Source organism: Arachis hypogaea, chromosome 13, assembly GCF_003086295.3.
Source record: "Arachis hypogaea cultivar Tifrunner chromosome 13, arahy.Tifrunner.gnm2.J5K5, whole genome shotgun sequence".
NCBI classification, from domain to species: Eukaryota; Viridiplantae; Streptophyta; class Magnoliopsida; order Fabales; family Fabaceae; genus Arachis; species Arachis hypogaea.
In genome coordinates, this window is record NC_092048.1 from 3,189,137 (window position 1) to 3,206,173 (window position 17,037).

The following is a 17,037-nucleotide window of genomic DNA, read 5'->3' on the forward strand; positions in this document are numbered from 1 at the left end:
AAACGGGATTCATATATAAATTAAATAATTATCCTAATTAAACCAAACATATTAACAAATTAAATAAAATGTAACAAGTATTATATTGGTTCATAAACAATTCTAGAAAATTGAAAATTGTGATGAACAAAAGTTTCTTCCATTTAGCCAAAACAAACGCTTATCTCATGTTTGAAAAATGAGAACCTCCTTATTATTAATTAATTAATCCAACTTTCTTACTTAATTTTCACAACTTGTACATGTAGCACCCTATAAATATGAGATAGCTACATCTTGATCATTGCCACATAACAACATCATCAAAAGGAGAAAAAAAAATTGTTGTTCAAATGGAAAAGTTTTCAGCCAAGGTTTTCATTTGCAGTTTATTTGCAGCATTTGTTTTGCTATCTTCCCCAGCAAGGTCCCAAGAAGTTGGTAAGTACTTAATTATTATATTAATTAACATGCATGCATATATTAATTGATTAATTGTGAGTTCAAGATTTATATATACATATATATGTTCAGTTTTTTTTAATGATTTTTTCTTCTCTTAATTAAAGTGTGTTTGGTTTACGATTTTAGCCTTTATATTATTTTCAATATTTTTGTTTTTAGAATTTTGTAAAAAAAATATTTTTTTACAATGTTTTCCTTTTTACAAAATATTAAAAAAATAAAAATATAAACAAAACGTATGCTTATTTTTCATGACCTAGTGGTAGGATATGATATATATTTGATGTGTTTAAATAGTGCTAATTTGTTTTTATCTATTTAACTAATAATTAATTACAGAGGATGAGAGCGAGTTTAATTACGACGATGAAGATAGTGATAGAGGACCATCTCATTGGGGAGACATAAAAGCAGAATGGAGGATGTGCAAAACTGGAAGAATGCAATCACCAATTGATTTGAATTATAGAAGCCTTCAACTGGCTAGAATAGGACCCTTTAATTTGAACTACTATTCCTCCAATGCTATCCTTAAGAATAGGGGTCATGATATTGAGGTAAGCTAATTAATTATGTTAATTATTTTTTTCTTAATATTTGGTTCCGAAGATGCATCTTTTTTTTTTATATACCAAAAATATGAAGATTCAAATTTGCGACCTCTTAAGTAGGGGTGGCAATGGGTAGGGGTAGGGTAGGGTTTGGATCCAACTCTAACCCTACTTGTGGGTTGAGAATTTTTTAACCCTAACCTTACTCGCTCTTAACCTGCGGGTATCCGATTAAAAAAGATACAATTTTATTATATAACTTTATGATAATTTAAAATATAACTAGTTTTTATGTAAAAAAGAATATTGAATTATCAATTAATGATTTTCTTTTAGTGGTTAAGAATATTTTACATTTAGTGAGAGGTATTTAATTTAATATCCACTGAAAACATATTTTTATATAAATATATAATATATACATATATATAGAGTGCGGGTTGGTCGGATAGGGTTGAGCCTCAACCCGCACCCTACCCAACCCGCACGAAAACTCTACCCGCACCCAACCCTACCCGCTGCAGATCGGGTTGGCAACCCTACCCGACCGGATGGGGTCGGATTTGGTACCCGTGGGTAGGGTACATATTGCTACCCCTACTCTTAAGTGAGTACGAGGAAATTATGCCATTTAAGTTATAACTCATTGACGGTTCAGAAGATGCATCTTGAAATAAACAATTTTAGTTGATTAAATAATTTATTTACTTATCCACTTAAATAAACTTAAATAAGTATTGAAAATTTAAATAATATATTTTGTATTTATAATAATTTATTAACTAATAATAAACTCTTAAAGTTTAAACTCAGAACTAAAACAAATAAAATAAATTTGTTTATCATTTGACTAATTCATATTCGTAGTAAAATAACCAAATATTTAAATATGATAAATAATCTAATTAACAATATATAAAAATGGACTCTCTTAAATTTTTGTTTTTCAACTAATTGGTTGTTTTATTTGTTTGACTAGTTGGAGATTCTTGATCCAACAAGCTCTCTACAAATCAATGGAAGTCGTTATATCCTTAAACAATTACATTGGCACAGTCCGTCTGAACACATCATTGATGGACGAAGGTACATACATACATACATACATACATACATACATACATATAGAGATGTCAAATGGGCTAGTTCGGACCATTTAGGTCCGGCCCGTTAAACTCGTGGGTTAAATGGGCTGGACCGTTTATGCCCGCTTTATTCGCGAGCCATAATTTTTTAACCCAGACCGTTTATGGTCAGTCCGTGGGTTAAACGGGTCAGTCCGTTTATTTTTTTATTTTATTTTTTAAAAAATATTTTGACAAAAAATATTACTTTTAAGTCAAAAATCTTTAAAAAATAATATTTTTTTAGTTGATGAGTCAAATTTTTGGATCGGATTGAAGAAAATATAGACTAAAAGTGCTATTTTTTAAAAAAATGTAAAAAAAAATTAAACGGCACCCGTTTAACCCGTCATTTTTTTCGTGTTAATCGAATTCAGTCCGTTTAACCCGAAATTTAAACGGGCTTAATTTTAGAAGCAAAGTCCATCCATTTAAATGGATAAATGGGCTAACCCGATGAGTTTGACCAATTTTAACGGCCCTACATACAGTCATACATACCTGTTTATTATAGTTTACTATTATATTTAATTAATTTATACTTTCGTGATTGACAAATAAATTACATGTTTATATAATTCCATTATTATTTCATATATTTAACTTCTTATCGATGAGTTCATCAATTATCTGAATTGCAATATCTATATATATAATTATTTCAGACTGGATCTAGAGGTACACCTGGTGCATCAAACTCCCACAACTAATCAAATAGCAGTGATTGGAATACTTTACAGGATTGGATTAAGATCAGACCCATTACTGTCATTGGTACAAAAATTTATTAATCTTTGCATTGATTAAATTTATCTGTCTGCTTGTATTACATAAAATTTAATTTTAATGCATATTGTTAAAAACAAGAGACTAAATTAAAAAAAATATTTTTGTATATTGTTCAGTCTACTCAAAAATATAATGTATAAGGGGTATATATAAGTGTTAGAAGAATCAAAGTAATAAAAGCATAAAATCCTACAATTAATATACAGATATACTATATAAATATAAACGATACTAACTAATTTAAAATGATTCTAACGATTCTCTAACACATATAATACGGTCATCTAAAAATGAGTTATTTTTATTAATATAACATTACACGAGTTATTGTTTTGTGTAAAACCCTTTTAATTACTGAAATTCTTTTTATACATTATACCTTGAAATTCTAATAAATTATTGTAATTAATAATTTTGTAGCTAGAGGGGGATTTGAAGGCACTTTCTGGGTCAAGTGTTGGAGCCAATAGATCAGTGAGTGTATTTGATCCAAGAGAGGTTGACATGGACTCAAACTTGTATTACAGATACATGGGTTCGTTGACTACTCCTCCTTGTACCGAGAATGTTACTTGGACCGTCCTCACACGGGTAATTCGAATTTCCAACTTATTACTACAACTTTGTTTTATGGTGAAAATTCAAGTGAAGTCGACTTTATGTGAAGTTGATATTTGAGAGTCGTTGGATCATTTCATGTCAGGATATTCTAAAATTATTATATTAGTTTTAATGGATATATTGTTTAAATAGTGTTCATAATTATTCATCTGAAAATATCTTTATGTTAAGATATATAATAGTATGTTAAGTAATTTAGTAAATTTATTAATTTAGTAAAATATATTAAGTTTTTGAACAATTTTTAACTCTGATTTTTATATGAATATTTTTATGTCACTAGTCACTTTTGTGTACATAATAGAAAATTAACTAATGAATGTCTAATTGTTCAGATTAAAAGCGTTAGAAGAGAACAAATCAATTTGTTTCGAGATGCTGTTCATGATGTAAGTTTTCAGCTCTTAAAATAATAATATAATAATTAATATTAAAAATTATATATATACCAAAATTTAGTTATTAAATCAGTCACCAATATATATTTTATATGAATAATTGATTTAATAGTTGACTTTTAGTATATAAATATATATGTATATATATATATATTACAACTAAATCAATATATGCTCATAAATTCAATCCAAAAATTCTTTTAAGAAATAGAATAATAATTGGAATAATGTTTGAAATTTGGACATATATGTTGCAGGATTCAGATGGCAACGCGAGACCAATACAACCAAGCTCAATGGCAGTGCAGTTCAATGTAGACTTTAGTGATTAATTAAATATCGTGACACTCTTTTCCATTTTTTTTAAGTATTATTATTATTGTTATCAGTGTATTCTATATTCTAAATTTGACAGGATATTAAGTTTGAATGTATGTCAAACTTCATCAGATATTTATAAGTGTTTTATAAGGATTGCTTAGAGATGAAGAAATCCACAAATTGCAAAAACTGCCAGAGTTAGTTAAGAGCTTCTAACTACTTTTTAACAGAATCTTGATTTGCAAAGTTATCATCTGCCTTAATAATATCAATATTACCGTTAATCTAAATTACTATATATATTATAACTATAGCTAGGAAATTAAATGTGATTAAATAATTGTTCAACTTTTGGATCACCTACCACAATGCAGTTTAACAATATATGATTGCGACATGTTTGCTATATATGTCTATATTTATATAATTATTTTGTTCACGTAACTATCTTAAAAAAATCCAATATATATAATTTGAGAGGATTTAGGCGTATACATTATGAATTCAATTATGTACAATGTGAAAAATAAAATAATTAATTGTATCTTATCACATTAATATAAATAAATATTTTTTTAATTATTAAAAAAATATTAAAATATATAAAATTGATTAAATGATCATGAAAAATTCTTTATTATTTACATAAAATTAATTTTGCATATTTTGGAATAGATTGACAACAGATTAGGACAAAAGCAATTTAGGAGCTTAACGCCGTCCTCATAAAGACAAAATGAAATTAAAGAAATATTTAACTTTTTCATGAGTTCACTAATTAATAACTTTGGAACTAAGGCATGGAGTTGAAGGTTTCATCACAACAAGAAGAGATTCAACATCATGAGGAGGAACATCACGTGCCAAGCGCGTGACAATTGGAAAACCTTTATATTCTCACACTGGACAATGATTTGCTTAATTGATAAACAAATTAAAGGGAATGAATTGAAGGGTAACGTCGATACTAATTTTTTGGATGTTATTGTTTAAGATATAATTAGTGATGTGTTTTTTTTATTAATTTAAGTTTTTAAAATAAATAATTTATGTGTTTTGAGGGTTACTTAAAATGCTGATTTGGGTCTGAACGTGAGGTCCAGATTTTTTTAGTGGCGGCGACTGACTTATTGGTGTCGAGGTGTCGCCTGTCCGAGTTTCTCGTGAGGAAGTGGGGGGTGGTACCTGTAAGAGACTCCGATACTTAAGTTAGCAAGGGCTTTAAACATGTTTTTAATAGAATAGAACGTGAGTTATACTTGGAGGTGCCAGTGTATTTATAGTAGAGTTTGATGACCTCCCTGGTGGTGGTAGTTCTATCTTATCTTATATTTTAGGAGTTTGTTGAGACCTTATTTTCTAGATGAGATAGAGATAGTAAGAGAGATTTGGAAAAGTAGTTAATTATTTAGATAACTATAAGCCGGTCCCTTTCGTCGTGTCCGACCTCTCAAAGAGGTCGGGTATCTAATAGAGGCCATCCTTTGAGGTGGGTCTTGTGTCTTTATTGGGCCTGATTTTATAATTTGGGCCAATATGAACAGTGCCCCTACTTGAGTCATGATCTTTATATAGGTTGGATTCAAGCATTCGGTGGCTTCTGCTTAGACATCGGGTGCTTTTTTTTATAGAGGTCGGGATTTTGACCTGTTTGAAAATTTAAACGTTTGTTCTTTGCAACCCTTATAAATAGTGCTCAAATCGCTCTTTTGTTTTTCGAAAAAACCTTTTTGTCTTTAAAATAGAGCTAGGTCTTTTCAGATGTTGAGTTTCCTTTCATAGGTCCGACTTCGACTAATCGGCCTTTATCAAGTTATTTTTACGACTCGTTTTTTATCCGATCTCATTGAGATCGCTTCATACAAGTTGTTTATATAACTTCTTACATTAACTTGTACCTCATCGCTCATCTTGCCGACCGAGTTTAGGTCGGACAATAATTTTTTACGTTTTGTCGAGCTTAAGTTAATGTGTCTTAAGTAGGAAACTTTTGAAAAAATATGAATTAAAGAAATAGAAATTTTTATTAGTAAAATAAAAAATTCCTTTATGGAAATCTGCGTGCAAGGGGATTGAGTGTCCCTAATCCCCGTGTTGGTGCCTCATTAAAAACCTTGAGATCGGAAAAAAAGAGTGCACCTCTGCACGAGGTTCGCTGCTTAGCTGTAGTACCTTCTTAGGTTACATGCGTGCCAGGACTTTGGAAGCTCTCGTCCTTAGAGGTCGGACACTTTGTAGTAACTTTTACCTAAAACCTCTACTATTTTGTAGGATCCTTTCCAATTAACAGCCAGCTTCCTTTCTCCTTTTTTTTTTTGACGATGGTGATGAATATGCAGCTTTCCATCTACCATGGTTGGTGTCTACAAGTGCATTATCCTCGTCTCTGTCCTGGTATATTTAATCCAATTTAACTATAGAAGCAGAATCATCATCCCTATTTGATATCCTCTGCCTATTGCTAGAAGTTTTTACGGAGTTTCTGGTATCCATAGAAACTGTATTATAGCCTCTTTTTAATATGTTTGCATACTATTCATGTTGGGTGGTTGTCTGACTATTTTGTTGATCATTCGCTATTATCAAAGGTTGAGCTCCAGGACCCCGACAACGGCGTCAATATTCCGAGGGTTACCTGAAATGATGATTTGGGCCTGAACGTGAGATCCAGACTCCTTTAGTAGTAGGGACCGACTTGTTGGTGCCGAAGTACCGCCTGTTCGAGTTCCTCGTGAGGAGGTGGGGGGTGGTACCTGCAAGAGACTCCAATACTTAAATTAGCAAGGGTTTTAAGCAGGTTTTTAGTGGAATAGAACGTGAGTTATACTTGGGGGTGCCAGTATATTTATGGTAGAGTTTGATGACCTCCCTGATGCCGGTAGTTCTATCTTATCTTATATCTTAGGAGTTTGTTGAGATCTTATCTTCTAGATGAGATAGAGATAGTATGAGAGATTTGAGGAGGCAGTTACTTATTTAGATAAGTACAAGCCCGTCCATTTTATCATGTCTGACCTCTCAAAGAGATCGGATATCCAGTAGACACCATCCTTTAAGGTGGATCTTGTGTCTTTATTAGACCTAGCTTTATAATTTAGGACAAAGTATGAATATTATAATATAATAATATTAGATATTTTATTATTACGAGATTTATAGTTCAATTTTTGTTGATTTTTTTACAAAAATAAATAATAAAATTTAAAATTTATTTAAAGTTATAAAAATATAATTATTTAAATGTATTTTTTATTAATTTAAATTGTTTAAATAAGTGATTTCAGGACACTCTTTTATAATCTTACAAGATCATATTGATCATGTGAAAATTTTAAAAATAAAAAATTGTGCGGTTAACACTTGAAGGCAAATAAGTAATTCGAATGTAGGTAAGGTTAACTACTTTGGATGAAAGCCAGAGGGTAATGCTTAACTTTTGGATTTAGCCGTGTTTTTCTGTAATCACTTTTATGTTTTATCTTAACCTAATGTGATCACTAGCTGGTGGGGAAACACCATAGAAAAGGAGAAAAAATTTATCATGTTAACTTGGAAGAAATTATGATGAAACATTTTCTTTTTTCATATATCTTCAAAAAGGAAAATCAAAGGCAGATTCTACGTCACTTATTAGGGTTTTCGAAATGAGGAAAATTTATCTAGTCAGTCTATTTATTTATTTAATAGATAGAATTTTATCTTTAAAATTATATTGGTTAAAATTTTGAGTTAAACGAATCTGTCTATGAATTAAACGGGTAATCTTTTCAATTTTTTTTTTTTTGTATTTCCCAAATAAATGATCATTTTTTTGAAAATATTATATTTGATCCGATTAAAAACCCGACTCACTAATTTATAAAAATTCTGTTAAAGTGATTTTTTATTAAAATATTTTTTTAAAAAAATAAAAAGTTAATGAGTTAATCTGTTTAATTTATCAGATTGATCATAAATGGTCCAAACTAAAAAATTATAGTCCGTAAATAAAATAGGTTTAAACGAACTAACTCTAATAAATTACGAGTTTAAGCTGGCCGAACCTAAACAGTCGAAGTGACTTGTTTGACAATCCAACCATTTGCTGATGAGTTTTATGTCACGTGTCACAGACTACTTATGAGTTTTAGCATTCCTAATAATTCAAGTACAAAATTAATGGTTTACTCAAGCTAAAATATACCATAAGATTACGAAGTAACATCTACCTACCATAAATAGTATTAGAAGGCTAGAAGTAAACAATGGTGTGGTTGATGGAGTTGGTTGCTTTTAATTGAGAACGACACAACAGAGTACAGAGACGATGGTATGGTCGATGGATGAAAATGTTATAACTATCTCAAATTGTAACTAAACGAAGCACGGAGGCGCGTCTAGAAGTAAACGATGGTATTTTTTAGCTTGTTAGAATAAAAAATATTAGAAAAAAATGGACTAATCGATGAGACAAAAAAATATCAAAAATAATAGATAAAATAAAAAAAATATTTTTAAAAGAAAAATACAACAATTTTAATTACTAGAAAAAACTAACCCGTCCTTAAAAAAAAAATAACGAGTCTAATATTATGTTAAAACTCGAGAAAAAACACTAAAAAAACAATTATAATGCATTGAATTGTATAATGATGAATACAATAAATACAATAAATGTTATTCTAACATAATGGACTAAATCAATAATAGCGGTGAATTAGGAGTGATGTTGCCAAAATCAACTAACATTCATAATGAATCAAGTTGGTTGATCTAGTAGATAGTTTAATAATTTATTTAAGTAAGTGTTGAGAATTTAAATTTTATTTTATATATGAAATAATTTATTGGCCAACAGCAAACAAATTTTTAAATAGAACTTCGATCCACCATGGATTAATCTTTAGTTTGCTATATTAGAGGATACTGTATAAAAAAAAAAAAAAAAACTAACATTGATAATGATTTTACATTTTTGCGAAGTTAACTGCAGCTTGATGATTCATTGATTTGTGCGATCAAAATAAGCAAGATAATGATGATATATCATATTCATATTTATAGGTTTATTTTAAAGCGTTCTTTCTTAAGTGAGAAGTACTTATTTAATTAAATTAATTTTAATTCTAGTTATTTAGTCATATTCATATTTTAATTGCCACCATCAATAATAATAATAGTAGTGTTGCAATCACCGCAGGCCTCATTATTATTCTAGTTATTTAGTCACAAAATCAAAGCTTATAAGATAAAATAAAATTTAATAACATAATTATAATTATAATTATAATTATAATTATAATTTCTATATATTATCAGGATAAAAAATTTTTATACAAATATTTAATTATTATATTAATAAAAATAGTTAATTAATTTTTAAATTTATTACTTAAAAAGTTATATAAATATGAGTTTAATTAGATGAACATGTATGTAAAAATCTTTATATTAAACTCGTATAACTAAACCAATAATTATATGTTAAAATTATACTATTATATATAGATTTGTTTCATCTATTTTTAGGTATATGTTGGTAACATATTTGGATACTATATACACAGTACAAAAATAACCCTGAAAACATGGATGACATAAATATTATTGAAATGCAAATGAAGCAAATTAAATGACAAAACACATTTCTAAATTATTGTACACAAAAAAAAGAAAGAAGCTAAGTGAGGAGCTAGCTAGGAACGTTATATATATATATATATATATATAAAGTGAAAATAGATTATTTATATGAGAATGTGAGAATATAATTATTATTATTATTGAATTAAATTGAATGATTAAGATTAAACCAATTTTAAAAGTCAAAATTAAAATTAAAATTAAAATTGTTATTTTTTTCTTTTTTTTTTCTCTTTCTCTGATCAAAAGTGGAATTTTTTTCTCACATCATCATTTCTTCTTTTCCTCTTATATTTGGATATCAAAATTAAATCCCTAATTTTTAAATATTTTCTTGTGCTACGTTATTTCTTTCACTACTAGTTTCGTCACTATTATCATTATAGTACAGCTCTTCTCTATGTTTTCGTTGCTGCTTCTTTGAGTTGTTAGTTGCTGCTCCTCTTGCCTAGCTTATTTTGGAGGCGCAAGACACAGATTTTGCGCCGGAATTCATTCCATAAGAGTGGTTGCTACATGTAAAGCTTTACATGTCGTTTTTGACACCTCCTTTGATTTCAGTCATTTTCATAACACACGCAAGAAGCAAACTAAGAAGGAAGGGTTGTATTAGCCAATAACAAATAGACCCAAACAGAAGAATCTATGAAAGCTAGAGACCTCGTAGAAAGAAGCTATGGCTACGATGATAGTGACGAGTACAAAGAAAAACGATGACATTGACGAAACTAATAGTGTAGGGAATCAATTTTAATTTTTTATTTAATATATTTTATATTAATAATTTAAATCCAAGAGTTATAATTAAATTTTAATATTTTATTTTTTTGTTTTTTATTTTTAATAATAAATTAGTTTTCAAGAAATAATGTTATATATATTCTTTATTTTATCTAAAACATATTTATATTCGTTCATATTTATAGATAATTTTAAAACGAGTTCAATTAGCTAGAGAGTCAATATCTTTTCATTAATATTATATTTTTTAATTATTTTTTATTTTAAATTTTAAATTATTTCAAAAATAAAATTAACAATATAATTTTATAATAAAACTTAACTCATATTAATTAATTAAAATAATTTTTTTATACTTCAATTCTTCTTTCATAATTAAATAGGCCATTGACAAGTGGAAGCCACCAAGAAAATACTGAAATGGTATACATGCACCTTTCTCTTGGTATCATAGTTATTTAACAGGCAAAATATTAAAAATATTTTTTCATAAAAATATTTATTTAATCATATTTTAAAAGTATATAATCTATGAAAGAAAATAACGATTTTAAAAAAAAAAAAATATTTTTTATAACACATAAAATTAAGCCAATCAACTATTCAATAATAAAAAAAAAGAACATTTTCACATAAAAATTGCTTAATAGAGTTTTTATTAGAGTATTTAGTTTTTCACCATGCCTTAATATTTAGGTAGAGACTACTACAAAGTACTTAGATTTTACTATTTTAGTGATTATTAGGGTTACAAATTATTAATTAGCAGCCGCTATTTCATAGGGAGGGGAAATATGATTATAATTTATAAGTCATTAATACAAGGCAAATATCAATGTACAGTCTTCAATATTGATAAGAGAATATTCTATGCAACTTGTTTTTTTTTTCTTCCTTCATTTTTATTGTGCTCGTTAGTGTTTTTTTTTATTAATCAATAATATTTTAGCTAGGAATACCAAAGTTATTAAAATTGAGATTGAGTGAGTTTAAATTAATCTCAAAAATTAGTTCATGGAATAAATTAAAAAATATCTCATTTTATAAATTTTTTATAAATTTTATTTTCGAAAGATGTGAGACTTATATATAATACATCTCGTTCATGTTCAAAAATAATCAATTAGAACATAAATATTTGTACGTGAGTGGTTCAACAATATTAAATTAAAGAATTATGTTCTGATATTATATTATAATTGATACTAAGTGATTGGATCTAATTCAACTTTAAAAACTAACCTATTGGATAATAAAAAGAAAAATATATTTTTTTATTTGGACAAAAAAAAAATACTCATCATACTTAAAGAAAAATAATACAAACTGAAAAAGTTTATGTAAATTTTGTTAAATTAATTAATTAGGTAATAATAGATTTGAGATTTTTAATTAAAAAAAATGAGCTTTAATTTAATTATGAATAGTGATCGGAGTGTCTCAATTTTGTTCTAAAAGGGATCCATACATAAATTAAATGCTTATCCTAATTAAACCAAACATATTAACAAAATGTATTGGTTGATATAATTTTAGAGTTTAGGGTTTAGAAAATTATTATGATGAACAAAAGTATCTTCATTTTAGTCAAAACAAAGGCTTATTATCTCCTGTTTGAAAACTTAGCATGCACCTCCTTAATTAATTAATAATCCAATTTTCTTACTTAAATTTCACAACTTGTAGCAGCCTATAAATATGAGATAGTTACAACTTTATCATTGCCACATACAACTTTTCATCAGAGGAGGAAAAAGAAATTAAATTGTACTTCAAATGGAAAAGTTTTCATCTAAGTTTTTCATTTGCATTTTATTTGCAGCACTTCTTTTGCTATATTCCCCAGCTAGATCGCAAGAATTATTTGGTAAGTACTAATGACTATATATACTTTATTTTTTTATATGATTATTAATTTCTTTTCTTAATTAGGGTGTGTTTGTTTTGTGTTTTTTTTTTTCAATATTTTGATAAAAAAAGAAAAAGTAGAAAATAAAAAAAAAAACTGAATTTTATTGTTTTTACCATTTTTATTTTTTTTTTACAAAATTTTAAAAGTAAAAACTAAAATATAAAATAAAAATAGAAAATAAAAATACAAATCAAATGTACCTTTATGCTAGAATACAATATATATTCGATGAGATGAATTTATTATTTTTTTTATTTATTCAATTTTGTTTTTGTCTTTGTGTAATACAAATTGTTTAGTTTAATTTTGTTTTTGTCTTTGTGTAAAACCAAACAAATTGTAATACAATATATATTTTACTATTTCATATATGTAAATTACCCCATATATTATTTGAATAATTGTGAGTTCATGATTTATATATACATATATATGTTTAGTTTATTTTTTATGATTTTTAATTTCCTCCTTTAATTAGGATGTGTGTTTAGTTTATAGTTTTATTTTCTGTATCATTTTAAATATTTTTTATTTTTATTATTTTTTTTATAAAATTCTAAAAAAATGGAAATGTAAACCAAATGTAGGCTTATTTTTCATGACCTAGTGTTAGAAGGATATGATATACATTTGATGTGTATAATTATTGCTAATTTATTTTTTTCTATTTAACTAATTAATTACAGAGGATGAAGACGAGTATAATTATGATGAAAATAGTGACAGAGGACCATCTCATTGGGGAAACATAAAACCAGAATGGAGAACATGCAAAACTGGAAGAATGCAATCACCAATTGATTTGAATAAGAAGAGGCTTCAACTGGCTAAACTAGGACCCCTTAACTTGAACTACAACCCCTCCAATGCCACCCTTAAGAAAAATATTTATGAAATTGAGGTAAATATGATTTTGATATGAGTATTTAATTTTCTTAATAATTAACACTATAATACACGCATGCCGAGGGATTGTGGCGGTAATTTAGTGACGGTTATACCAACAGTTGTCAAAAACTGTCGCAAATCTTAATTTTTGCGTTTTAAAAGACGACGATGGTTCTTAAAATGCTAGTAGTCTATTTTGTGATTATTTTAAACCGTCGCAAAATAAAAAAAGTAAACCAGCTAATTTCCGTTTTTTTGTCGTGTAGCAAATAATTTTTTATTAATTAAAAAATAATTTAAATATAAATAATTAATAATAGTTGTATTTTTATACAAAAAAAATATTTAGTGTACAAATAATATTATTTATTATTTTTTAGGCAAGTTATTCAATTAAATCACTTGACAACATATATTACATATATGCCCCACTATAATGCCCTTAATATTTAGTTTCTAAAGGTGCATCTTGGAATTTGAACTCAAAACTATAAAAAATAAAATAAATTTGTTTATTATTTGACTAATTCAGATTTTTAGTAGTTCAATAATAAAATAGCGACGGTTATATCAGCAGTTTTTAAAAATCGGTGCAATAATTAACTCCCGTGCGCTAAAAGATGCCGGTTGGAGAACCATTGAAAATCGATTTTGTACCCGTTTATAATTGTCACAAAGTGTTAAAAAAAAAAAAAAAAAAAAAAAAACTGTTGTTATTATCCGTGTCTATTATAATGAGTTAAGTATGATAAATAATCTAATTTCCAATGTATACATACATCATTAAGCAAATAAAAATTGACTCCCTTAAATTTTTGTTTTTCGACTAATTGGTTGTTTTATTTGTTTGACTAGTTGCTGTTTCTTGATCCAACAAGCTCTCTAACAATCAATGGAACTCGTTATATACTTGACAATTTACATTGGCACATTCCATCTGAGCACACCATTAATGGACGAAGGTACATATATACATACATGCCATACATACATACATGCATGCATGCATATAGGTTGCCAATACTATTATATTTAATTATACTTTCTAACTTCCATGATTGATAAATTAGTTATATGTTCATATACTTCGATTATTATTTCATATACTTAATTTCTTATTGAGTTCATCAATCATGCATCTGAAAAAAAATTATCCCATAATATGTTTCGTTAAAGTAAATATTGCCCATAAATTACTTATTAATTATTAGTAACACTGTTATTGCAGACTGGATTTAGAGGTACACCTGGTGCATGTGAATCAAACTCCAACAGCTAATCTTACAGCAGTGATTGGAATACTTTTCAAGATTGGATCAAGAACAGACCCACTATTGGTATTGATACAATAATTTTTTTATTGATTAATTTAGGGTAACTATCAAAATGATATCTGAAAGTTTATATCACTGACAAAAATAATTTTTAAAAATACAAACAATAAATAAGTTTTTGAATAATTTAAAACGTAACAAAAATAATTAATAATACTATATTTTTTATAAATAGTAAGAAAAACTCTTACATTAAACAAATGATTTATTCATTTAATCCAAATTTTTGTATGACATTTTAATAATATTTAGAAGGTGCACACAAAAATTTATAGCAAATTGGATCTCTAATTTTTTTTTTTATTTTCCAAACCAAGTTGGTAGTTCACATTATCTTTTAAAAAAATTCATTTGATATAAAATTACCAAATTTTAAAAATGATAATATTTTATATTTCTAAGAATTTGCAAAAAATTGCATCAAAATCGTCATTTTTTATAATATATATATATATAATATCTAATTATTTTTGTCATATTTTTTTATTTTTTATAAATTTATTTATTATTTATATTTTTTGACATTATTTTTGTCGCCAATATGAACTTACCTTTGGATATCATAATATTGTATTGTTATATAGCGTTTAATTTCGATCCATATATATAACTGTGGCCATTCAATTTATGTTTAGATAATTTTAAAAATTAGTTATTTTTATTGATGTGATAGTACACAATTTATTATTTGTATAAAATTATTTTTATATTGACGTTGCATAAAGGTAAAGTTCTTGGTATATATTGTATTTTAAAATTCTAATAAATGATTTTGTAGCTAGAGGAAGATTTGAAGGCACTTTCTGGGTTAAGTGTTGGAGCGAATAGATCAGTGGGTGTATTTGATCCAAGTGTGATTAACATAGAAAGAGACTTATACTACAGATACATGGGTTCGTTGACTACTCCTCCTTGTACCGAAAATGTTACTTGGACCGTCCTTAAACGGGTAATTCAATTTTCCAACTTATTATTAACAAAAATGTTATTCGTCCACTAAAATCAACTACTAAAATTAACACTAATATATTTATATATAAATATAAGTGTAATTTAATTTATTTTTAATGTATATTTATATTCCAGCATACATATATTTTATACTAATAGCTAACTTTAATATTTGAATTTAATATATACATAACATAATCATATTAATTACTATAGATTCTTTTATATAAGGATAATTTCAGGTGAGGATATTTGAAAATTATATTAATTTTAATGCGATGTTATATATTCGACATCAGTAATTACTTATCTTAAAATATTTTTATGTAAAAATAATAACATATTAAATAATTTAATAGAATGTATCAAATTATTTAATGATTTTTATCTATTATTTTCAATTGATGAGAATATTTTAATTTTATGTAATCAGTCACTTATATATGTATACATAATAGAAAAAGTTAACTAATAGAGATCTAAAATTGTTCAGGTTAGAATCGTTAGAGAGGATCAAATCAAACTGCTTCGGAAAGCTGTTGCTGATGTAAGTTTTCGGCTCTTAATTAAAACGATGATATAATCAAATAGTTGATTTAATATACATCTAATTTTTGGTATATATGTAATACAATTTAATTTAATCCAAAATTTGTTGAAAAAGATAGAATAATAATTGGAATAATGTTTGAAATTGGGACATATGTTGCAGGCTTCGGATGGCAATGCGAGACCAATACAACCAACAAACAATCGCAAAGTGCAGCTCAATAAAGAGTATAATTAATTAATTAGACTCCAATAGAGGCACTCGCAATTCATCATCATTATATGCTTATATAAGACTACATGGAAAAATATAAGAAAATAAATGTCTCCATTGACTATATACAAAATATGTACCCTGTAACACTCCAATAAAGAATTGCGAAACTCATTTCCAAATTATTATTATTATTATTATTATTATTATTATTATTATTATTCATGGATTAAGGAATCAGAAGCCCTTACACCACAAAAAGTTCTATAAGGTAGCATTTGTTTTGAAGTATTGGGACAGAAATTAGGAGACAGAAACTCAATATCATGTTTCTTGACTCTGAGATTGATACTAAAATTTCTGTCTCTGTTCCCAAAATTTCAGTATTTCAGTACCTCCAAAAAGTGGGAACACAGGAGACTAAAATTTTTAGAAATGGAGACTGAAACTTTAAAAACATTTTATACCTAAAATACATTCATTTCAATTAATTAATTCTAATTTTACCCTTTGTACAAATTAAATTAGAGCTTCATTTTTGTTTCAATTTCTGTCTTTCACTTTACACCAAACAGAAT

The 17,037-nt window shown here is 26.8% G+C and overlaps 2 protein-coding genes across 2 annotated transcripts; both read left to right on the forward strand.

The window, feature by feature from the left end:
• The first annotated feature begins 283 nt into the window (after window positions 1-283).
• On the forward strand, window positions 284-4,476 carry LOC112735702 (alpha carbonic anhydrase 7). Its single transcript, XM_025785220.2, has 7 exons — window positions 284-420; window positions 784-1,001; window positions 1,975-2,081; window positions 2,785-2,893; window positions 3,329-3,499; window positions 3,865-3,918; window positions 4,185-4,476. Exons 1-7 carry the CDS (start codon window positions 333-335, stop codon window positions 4,257-4,259), a joined length of 822 nt encoding a protein of 273 aa, XP_025641005.1. The 5' UTR covers window positions 284-332; the 3' UTR covers window positions 4,260-4,476.
• Window positions 4,477-12,348: 7,872 nt separating this feature from the next.
• Window positions 12,349-16,659, forward strand: LOC112735703 (alpha carbonic anhydrase 7). The gene is made up of 7 exons (XM_025785222.2): window positions 12,349-12,478; window positions 13,210-13,424; window positions 14,267-14,373; window positions 14,640-14,748; window positions 15,524-15,694; window positions 16,190-16,243; window positions 16,409-16,659. Exons 1-7 carry the CDS (start codon window positions 12,388-12,390, stop codon window positions 16,481-16,483), a joined length of 822 nt encoding a protein of 273 aa, XP_025641007.1. The 5' UTR covers window positions 12,349-12,387; the 3' UTR covers window positions 16,484-16,659.
• Window positions 16,660-17,037: the final 378 nt, after the last annotated feature.